The 10413-nt window shown below is 53.7% G+C and overlaps 1 protein-coding gene across 1 annotated transcript in view; it reads right to left on the reverse strand.

Annotated features, from left to right (window-relative positions):
* Positions 1-2238: 2238 nt before the first annotated feature.
* LOC106722186 (hemicentin-2-like) overlaps positions 2239-10413 on the reverse strand; it is an 8442-nt gene continuing 267 nt past the window's right edge. Inside the window, 5 exon segments of the mRNA XM_025203805.1 lie at positions 2239-5903; positions 7311-7571; positions 7999-8286; positions 8710-8934; positions 8937-8972. Coding sequence (XP_025059590.1) covers positions 5812-5903; positions 7311-7571; positions 7999-8286; positions 8710-8934; positions 8937-8972 — 902 coding nt within the window. The 3' untranslated portion in view covers positions 2239-5811.

Genomic DNA, 10413 nt, shown 5'->3' on the forward strand with positions numbered 1-10413 from the left:
GGGTCATGCCCACAGCTGCTAGTAAAGGAGTTTGACAGTTGAAAAAACCCAAAGGAGAAGGTTGACAAAATTCTCTGCAGCTTCAAGAACACTAAGACTCCTGGGGCAGATGGACTGCCCAAGGAGTTCTGTGTTATTTTCTGGGATCAGGTGGGCCCTGACCTCCTGGAGGTCTTCAAAGACCAACTGGGGGAGGGCCACCTCAGGGCAGAGGTGGACAGGGGCCTCATTACCCTCTTGTACAAGAAGGGTCCAAGGCAGGAGTTGAAGAACTGGAGGCCCATAACCCTCTTCAACTTTGACTATAAACTGTTGGCCAAGGTGTTGGCCAAGCACCTTAAATCTGTTATAGGGTCAGTGATCCATGAAGATCAGACATGTGCAGTGCCAGGGGACTGTCTGATCCACAGAGGCCTACTGCTATGGGATACACTGCAGTACCAACAGTAGATGAGTCAAAGCATGGTGGTGCTGAACTTTGACCTGGAGAAAGCCTATGACTGAGTATCCCACCGATTCCTGTTCAAGACGCTGAAGAAGATAGAGTCCCACTGACCTTTGTTGCTTAGACAAAGACACTGTACACGGACATGAGCAGCTGGGTGCAGGTGAATGGGCTCCTGACTGCACCAATCATGGTGGAATCAGGGGTCCAGCAGGATTGCCCATTCTCTCCGGTCCTATTCATCTGCATGATGAAGCCTCTAGCTCAGAGGTTTAGGCAAGATCCCAGAATTAATAGAGTGCAGGTCCCTGGGCACATCCAAGAGGAAGTGAGGGTCCTGGCTTACATGGATGACCTCAACATTGTCTGCACGGACAAGTGGTTGATCAAAAAAGTACTGAACATAACCCAGGTATACGAAGCGGTGGCAGGGGCCAAGCTCAATGTGAGCAAAAGCACCTGCCTAGTAGGGCTGTGTGAAATTTCACCACCAGTTTTATTTTGATGCTGTTTCGACCTGTTTTGAGGTCAAAACAGCAAAATCGAAATGAAACAGATATGGTTGAGACAGCCTCCAAACAAAACAAGGCAAGTTGAAACATTTCACCGTTTTGACACTGTTTCGACATTTTGCCCATAGGCTATAATGGGGAAGGTTGAAACAGCCTATAACTTTGTCATTTCTGGCCATATTTGGATAAAACTTGCAGAAATGGTAGCCCTGTCTGAGGGCATAAAGTGTGCCAAGTTTCAAGAAGATAGATGCAGGGGTTCGGAGAAACTGTACCCCAAAGTCTTGAGAGCCAAACTTGTGTCATCTGTATGTGTTAAGCCACAGCAGGGTCAAAACTGCAGGCATGCTAGCCCCTTTGGGGGCCACAAACCCTGCTAAGTTTCAAGGAGATAGGTGCAGGGAATTCAGGGAAGCTGTACCCCAAAATCCTGAAAGTAAAACTCATGCCATGTGTATGTGTTAAGCCACAGTGGGGTCAAAACTATAGGAGTGGTAGCCCCTGTGGAGGTCACAAAGCCTGCCAAGTTTCAAGGAGATAGGTATGGGGGTTTGGAGGAAACTGCACCTCAAGCTGCGGACAAGCAAAACTCATGACATGGGTGACATGGTGTGTGTTAAGGCATTGCAGGGTGAAAGCTGCAGGGATGATAACCCCTGCTGAGGCCATGAAGCCTGCCAGCTTTCAAAGAGACAGGTGCAGGGGGGTTCTGGGGCCCTGCACCCCTAGCTGCTCACAGGCAAAACTCATGACATGGGTGCTTGTGCAACTGCTGCCTCTCATCAGGCAGCACGACTGAAGATCCTGCATCACTTGCACCACACACCTGGGGATAATAACTGACCACAGTATGAACATGAACCAGCAGTGCGATGCTGTAGCCAGCAGGGCCAACAACACACTGGCATGCATCAATTGATGCATCTCCAGCAAAACCATTGCAAAGAAGTGATTCTCCTGCTGTACTCAGCTCTACTCAGCACGGGTGAGATCACAGCTGGAGTACTGTGTCCAGTTCTGGGCTCCGCACCTTAACAAGGACGTGGTAAATCTTGAGAAAGTCCAGAGAAGGGCTAACCATATAATCAGAGACTTGCACGGTAAGCCATACAAGGAAAGGCTGAGGGACCTGGGACTCTTCAGCCTGAAAAAGAGAAGGCCAAGAGGGGACTTGGTAGTAGCTTACCGCTACATCAGAAGCATACATCTAGGGCTCGGTGAACAACTGTTCACTGGGGCACCCTTGGGGAAAACTAGGAGTAATGGTTACAGTCTGGACACCCTAGTTGTGAAGCAGATTTTCCTAATGTTGAGCCTGAAATGAGCCTAAAACGATCTTCCAGGAGTTTGTGACTAAGTACAAACTACAGAAAGGAGGTCTGGTGACCCTGATGAAACACTGCAAAATGCAGAAGGCAGTGAGGCAATGAGATGTAGTGTTAACCATGGACCTACTCTCCAAAGATGGATGCCACGCCGTGGGAGAGAGGATCTTCCACAAGGACCTGCAGAAAAAGCACGGAGATGTGAACTTGCAAGTAGCCCACTGCATGCTCTTGGTGCAAGTGAGGCATTATGTAAAGGGGCAGTTAAAAACCAACCATATTGCCCCAGGAAAACCTGCTCATGGAAAGCATAGCAATCAACCACCTCCAGCGGTATTGCTCTTTCACCAAAGGGGTGTGGAGGAAAATGTTTATACTCCTCAAGATGGTGACAGGGATCACAACTCTGTCCACAGAAGTGGAACTGTTTGAGTAACTGTCCAAGCAAAAGGAGACCCCCAATGGCCCACTTCAACCAATTAATTTCCTGCTTTAGAGATGCCTTGTGGAAAGCCAGGATTTCCTGCTTGTATATGGGCACACAGCCCCCAATAGATGCCTGTGTCAAAATGTGACTGAACAATACTCAAGGGTACTACAAGAAAGTGGTGAAAGATGTTTGGGAGGAGATGGCAGGGATCATCTAGATGATGGACTGGCCCAGACTTTTCAGGCATGGACCCTCTGAAGAGAGCAATCATGATGATGATGGTGATGATGATGAAGGCGGCAGAGACAATGAGAGAAAGAAAGCAATGAGGACAGTGAAGACAGTGACAACTGAAAGAACTAGGAAATAAATAGACAGGGGTAGAGGAGTGGGGAGGGGGGTAAGCTTAGGGTGCAGGAAAAGGTTGCATGTTTGTGACAGACAAGGCTAATGGTCACACAAACATGCAGGAGTGCAGGTGCATGGTGTGGATACTGCGATGGGAATGTGTATGATGTAATGGCAATGATGACTGTTATACTGTCAGGTGAGCCATAGCTGCCACAGGACAGTTTTGGTAGAAGTAATGCGAGATAGATAGATAGATAGATAGATTTTTTAAAAACAGCCCAGCTTTTAAGCCAGGGACCAGAGCCACTGCATAGTATAGGGTGGGGAGGCTGGGCTGGCCAGGAGCCTGGAGCTTTGGGGGGCGGGTGGCTGGATACGGGCAGAGCCTGTGGCTGGAAGAAGGCTGTAGACAAGCCCTTCCAGTGTAGAAAAGGCCTGGTTTTCCCAGCTGGTGAAGAAACTCCCACTCTCTTCCCATCATCCAGCAGACTGAATCAACTTCCCTTTCAGCAAATAAAGGGCCTGGTGCTCATGGGCACTGAACTTGGACCCATGCCTCTCACCCAGGCCACTGTGCCACATCACACCCAGCAGGGCCATGTCACCCTGCCAGAACCAGACCAGGGAAGCCCTTTCCTGTCTGCAACAGAGCTCAGATACCCACAGCCCTCCACCGGCCCCCTCCCTGATGCCCCATGGGTCCTTGCAGCTCTAAAAGGGCATGAGAGGTAGCTTGAGGGGTGGGCTGGTTGCAGGGAGTGGCCCAGGTGGGGCAGTGGAGAGCAGAGTAGAGGATCCCTTCAGGGCTGCAACTTCCCCTGGTTTGCAAAACCTTTCAAGGTGGAAGCTGTGGCCAGCCTGGGCACCCTTGAGTTTCTGGCACCCCCCTGTGGCAACTGGGACAAGGAACTAGTGGGAGAGAAGCCAGGTGGCATCCCCCTGCAGGAGGCAAGATGGGGTCCCCCCAGCCCCCTGCCATCCCGATAGCATCCTGCTGGGGCTTGTACCTGGGAGCTCACAGCATTAGAGCTGCAGCCTTAGATACCCTGGCACAGCCTGAGAGATGCTGCAGCTGGACTCCTGGATGCTGTTTCCTGATCTGCTGCTCGCCTTCCCAGTGACCTCCAGCCTGTCTCTCCTGTGCCCCACTCTCCCCACCTCTAAAATGGACATCAAGCCCTCCCTTTGCTGGTGAACAGCACTGGCCCAGGGCCAGACCCTCTCACCCCACCAGGGATGGAAGTTTCATGCCCCATCACAGAGGCAGCACCCAGGCCTTGTGACCTGAGAGGTGCCTGCATTCACCCAGACTCCAAACTTATACAGACCCAAGACAAAGGGCCCAGTGCTGTGGGCACTGGGGCATTGGCAGCTCTGCCACCCACCAATCCTGGTCCTTTCCAAGGCTCCAGCTGCTGCTGGTAAAAGCCTTGAATACATAGAGTGAGTGGAGCCATAGGGCTTTTTGCAAACCTGAAATCACAGTCCCATGACCCCCTCCCTAACCTCAGGACAGAGCAGACTATGACCTAGTGCCCAGCAAGTCAGCAGCTTCTGCACTTCCCAGAGACTCAGAACCAAAGTGATGATGACTCAGAGCAGAAAGTAACTGGCTGGAGATGGTGCTGCATCCTCCCATAAAACACAGCACACATTGTTCATCCAGGTAAAAAAAAGCTAGAAGCTGTATTACTCTGTCAGGGGCTTGGGGCTTGAGTATTCTGTTTAAGATCAAAGCAAAAATACTAGAGGCTGGGGCTGGCCTTCTGAAGCATCTTGACAATGCTACACTGTCAGTCATTTCCACGTCTGAGTTAATGTTATGAAGAGAAGACCATAAGAACTGCCATTTACCAGACCCTAGGTCCCTCTTGCCCAGTCTCCTGTGTCGCATGGTGGCAGAGAGCAGAGGCTGAAAGGGAGAGGGAATGGGGTATGACTGGGTTTGAGCCAATGTTCACCTGAGTTAATGCAAGCACACCTGAGTTAAGGTTTTTAGGTAGGACTAAAACCAGTGGGCCCAGCTGTGACACAGATGAGAAGCGGTATGTGGAGGAGCTGACAGGCAGATACACTGGAATAGCAAAAAGAATTTGGTTAATGGAGCCACTAAAAGGAGAGAGGGTTGTTAGCAACTGAGAATAGCAGGAATCAGGTACATTATAATGAGGCAGGAAGGAGGAGAAGAAATGCTGCTGCCCCTCCCAGGCAGCTGGAAGCAGGAACTGAAGGGGGTAACTGCCTCACAGCCCCCTTAGATTCACCCTTGCTCGTGTGCACCCCCCAGTGGATGATCCAGCTGGAGCCGATCCAGATGACACCGAGGATGGAGAGTTCTGCCTGTTTCCCATGTGAGCAACTTTTCATGGAGCTCCTTGTTCTCCTGTGGACTTTCAACCACCAATCCAAGGCCATCAGCTTTGCCAGCAGGTGCTCCCAGCAGGTAAAAGGGATGCCCCATGGCCATGCAGGCCCCATTCCCAACCAGGACCCCGTGGCAACAGTGGTCACAGCAGATCCGGGACATGGGCAGGTTGGATGCAAAGCTGCTGAACTCAGTGGTGTGGTTTGGACCAGCCAGCTGAGCCCTCCTGCATGACCCTCATCTTCCATCAACCTGGGCGGGTGTGGTGGGGTGGGCTGTGCAGCTTGTAGCAGAAGCAGGAGCTGGGGGCTGGCCAATGCAGTCAGAGGGCACTGGCACAGGCCCGGAGTCCCCAGGTGAGCCGTTGTTGTACTCCAGCCCGGTTACTTGAACCAGTACCAGAGGAAGCCACTGACCGCCACAACAATCAGCATGACCACGACCACCACAGGTGCAACCCAGACTTGATAGGAGGCTGTGAAAGAAACAGGACAAAAAGTGTGGGTGTCACGGCAGTGAGCAGCTGACTTCCCTGTGCCTGAAGTATGGCGGTGAGGCTGGCACCCTCCACCAGGCAGGACTGGGGAGACCTCCCCCATCCCTGTCCCCCTCTCCCTTTCCTTTCCCCTCCTTCTCCTCCTCCAGTCACTGAGCAGCTCCTCCAGGCTTGCACTCAGCTGTGGCCCCAGCTCCCCTGCTCCATCCTGCTCACTCCGCCCATCACTTTCTGCCACCCTCCCCATCACTAGATCCTAGCATCTGTTTGTTCATTTATCTATCTATCCACCACTAGATTCATCCATCTACCCATCCATCACTAAAACCTAGCATCCTTCCATCCATCTGTCCATATACCACTAGATCCTAGTATCCATCCCTCCCTTACTAGATCCTGGCATCTATGTATCTTCCCAGCTAGAGCCTAGCATCCATCCATCCAACTGTCCATCCATTATTAGATCTAGCATCCATCCATCCATCCATCCCTCTCTCTCTCTCTCATATGGCTGACTTAGAGCAACAATTATAAGTCTATTTTAAGGTTAGTTAACCACTCTAATGCTTTTGAGGAAAGGGAATGTATCTCTGTAATGTCACCATCAAATTTGTATAGATGGCAGAATGTTATGTGGTCCATATTTTGATCAGGGTTGCTAGTCACATTCTGCAGAACTCCTCATACACCATCTGTGCATCAGGTGACTGCAGCAGCCATGCCCAGTTCAGATCCAATTGAGAACCTTCCATGTTTTTTGTGGAAAGTTGAAACCAGAAGGATTTATTGTTGGGTCAGAAATAAGATGTTTATTCTGAGTGGTGGTTTCATTCCATGCTTTCCTCCAAGTTGCTCCACTGTCATGTCCTATAAGGCCTTGTATATATGTGTCCTCAAAGGTTTCTGAGAGACCAATTGGTAAGCTGGGAGGTTCTTTAAATATCCATAGATGAGGAGGTCTGGGTTGTCATTCATGAGCACAACCTCTCTGTATATAGCTTCGTTGGGGTGAATGCCTGGAGGGTCCAGATTGGCTAGCACCAGTAACCATTGAATTGGTGATTTCAGGGTTCCAGCGATAGCATGCATCCATCGTCCACATCCATCTGTCCATCCAACCATCGCTACATCCTGGTATTCATTCATCCATCCATCTGTCCATCCATCAGGAGATGCTAGCATCCATCCATCACTAAATCCTGGCACACATCCACTTGTCCCCAGATCAGGCATCTCTTTGCCTACCACCTACAAGCACTGATCAATCTACCCCCTTTAGAAGTGCCCCACTCCTCCCCCCCACCCACCAGCATTCAGCTGGTTCACTCTCTCAGGTGGAGCTTGCAGCCTCAGGGAAGAACTCACCCAGTGCCCACAGCTTCTCACCTTCTACAACCACGTCAGTCTGGCCCGTAACACTCCCAAAGCGGTTCTCAGCCACGCACTTGTAGGTGCCGTTGTGGGCACTCTGGGCCGTGATGATGGTCACAATGCTGTCATTGTCCAGCCGCCGCACACCATCCTCAGAAGGCAGCACCCAGTGCAGCACAGGTGGTGGGTTCCCCTGTGCATGGCACTGCACCACAATGTTGCCACCAGCTGCCACTGACATCTGCTCAGCCCAGACACTGACATTGTAGGGTATGGCTGAGGGAGGGGAAGAGGAGGAGTCATTTGCCGGGCTGGTGCAGGGGGTCCTCAGGGCCACAATTCCAGTCCCAAATGAGAGGGGATGTGGGGCACAGAGCTAGGACTCCCTCAGTGGCAAAGCCACCACCTGGTACTTGCGGGAGCTGAGCAGATTCTTGGGGCCACCCAGGCAGCTCCTCCCCTTCACCACCCCCAGCTCTAACACAGCTTTGAACAAACAAACCCAGGTGTCTTGGCTAAGCACCATACCTCCCACTACTCCAACCCAGCAACCCCCCCCATCCCACTCCCCTTCCAGACCTGGGAGGGAACCTGTGAATCCTGACTCCCAGACCCCAGCACCCTCTCCCCAGCATGATCCAGGAATTAACAAGGCATCCTGCACTTCAGACCCCATGCTAACCCCTCTCTCAGCCCCGCTCACCCCAGACACGTAGAGTGACACTGGCATTCACAGACAACTCCTGCTGGCCCAGGTGCAGCTTGGCCTCACATACAAGCTCGGTACCATCTTGCTCAGGATTTAGCACAAAGTCATACTGCAGAGAGTGATTCCTGTGGGTTCTGAGCCATTCATGGCCACCGCTGCTCAGTGTCAAGGTGAGGTCAGGCTCTGACACTTCGGATGTGCGGGCATAGACATGGCAAAAGACCTGCCCCTTGCGCCTGGCCACAATCTCAGCATCTGGGTGGATCTCAAGGTGGGAGAGCTCTGTCGGGAGATGGAGCAGAGATCACAGGGAGCTGGACAGGGGAAGGGGCCTCTAGCTGGGCTGGGACTCTGGACTCCTGGGTTCTCTGGGAAAGGACAGGCTCAAACATGCAAAGATAGAGATGCTGGGAGTCCAGACTCCTGGGTTCTTTTTCCCAGCTGGAAATGGGAGAGGGGGGAGGTTGAATGGGATGCAGGGCTAGAAGTTGTGGTTCCTAGATTGTGATCCTGCCTCTGGGGCAGGAGTGGAGCCTAGCGGGCAGAACCAGGACTCCCGTGTCCCACTGTTAACCCCTTGCTTGCCATGGAACTTTTCAAAAGTGCTTTCCCTGGCTTGGAGACCCTCATGAAAGCACTTGGGTTGGGGGGTGCTGAAGGTCCCCTACCCTGGCAGGGTGCTGGCAATTGGGGGTCAGTGCTCACCATAAACATGGAGCATATCCTCGACAATGGCCCGGCCCTCAAGGCCCCCCTGCCTGTAGCACTTCAGGTCCACTGGGCTCCAGTCTGAGATGTTGGTGATGCTCAGGGACACCCAGCCAGGCCCCTGCTGTGTCTTCTTCAGCACCGATACCTCCCAGTTCAGCTCACTGGCATTTGCACAGGTGCAGTTGAGGTCCACGGAGCCCCCGAACGGGACCACAGGCTCGGGGGGGTGATGCTGGGGACGCAGGGGTCAAGGCATGCTGGGAGGGGCACAGATACCAGGAGGTGGCATCAAAATGCCAGTGAGGTCCATTTTGGGGAAGGGGGTTGGCAAGGATTCACCAAAGCCTGGGCACAGCCAGGTCCTGCCCTGCTCTGCACCCAGGAAGTACTACTCCCCCACTGAAGGCAGCCACTTTTCAGCCCCCCACACCACACACCTGCCCTGCAGAGACCCAAGCACCTTGTCTCACAGCCAGTGCCAGCCTCACAGGGGGCAGATGGGCCAGCCTGAGGTCCCATACAAGGCACCCACAACTGATTTGAGTGAGAATCATAGAATCACAGAGAAGTGAGGCTGGCAAAAACCCCAAGAGGTCAAATCCAGTCCATCCCCTGCCTGAGGCGGGATCAGCTGTGTCCAAACCACCCCAGACAAATGCACTGTCTGACCTCTGAGCAACATGACAGTCACCCCTGCCACAGAGACAGCAAGGGGGCCATGGCCGCCAACGTCCTGCTGCTGCAAAGGGGGTTCATAGAAACTCAAGAGATCCCAGGCAGAGGTCATGCGCCTGCTGCAAAGGGGAGGGAAACTCCCCTAGTCTGTACCAGTCTGACCAGGGGGCATCAGTCTGACCCTGAGTGCAGGGGCAAGACCTTCAGGGTTGGTCCCAGCAGGAGCATTGGCACAGCTTAGTCACCATCCCCAGCTTGGGCTGCAGCCAACAGCCAAGGAGGCTTAACCCCCCACACCACACACACGGGTAGTAGAAAAGAGGAGCGGGGGGAAACCAGCAAAGCCCCCAAGCCTGGGAAATCGCCACAGCAGAGCACACGTTTTGTTGGGCCTAGATCATCCCCCACCAGGGGTTGCCCAGCCTCTCCTGGAGCCCCTCCAGTGCCTGAGAGTCTGCAGCTTCCCTGGCCGGGGAGACCTCTGAGGAGACCATGTCGGGGGAACTGGGGGTTGCTGGTCCCGGGCTGCAACCAGCAGCAGCAGGGACAGTGCAGCGGGGAAGGGCCCCCCCCACGACCGAGTTTGCAGGGTCTCAGCAGGACCTGAGGAGGTGGAAGGTGCTCCGAGCACTGTGAAGATGAGGCACTGTCAGGGCTGTGGGGTGGTGCAAGGGCTGCCAGCCCCGGCCCGGGCACGAAACCCTGGCGCATCCCACGAGCATGGACCTCTCCTACAGCCTTGGTGGGAGCCCTGCAACTGGCGCCCACCTCTGGGGGAGGCTCCAAGCCCCGACAGGGAGCAAAAAGAGGTGTGGGAGCCAGCAGAGCCTCGAGTCTGGGCCCCCGCCCGGCTCCCCGGGGCCTCTGCATCTGAGCCCAGCAGTTTTGCCCCAGCTCGCTTCGCTGCCGCTGCCGCTGCCCCCGCCCCGGAGGTGGCTGCATTTCCACTCCGGATGCAACTCTGCGGCCAGCCTCAGACTGGGGGGAGGCGGGGGAAGCTTTGTGGGGGCTTTTCTCCGCAAT

The sequence above is a fragment of the Alligator sinensis genome, unplaced genomic scaffold (assembly GCF_000455745.1).
Source record: "Alligator sinensis unplaced genomic scaffold, ASM45574v1 scaffold707_1, whole genome shotgun sequence".
NCBI lineage: Eukaryota > Metazoa > Chordata > Crocodylia > Alligatoridae > Alligator > Alligator sinensis.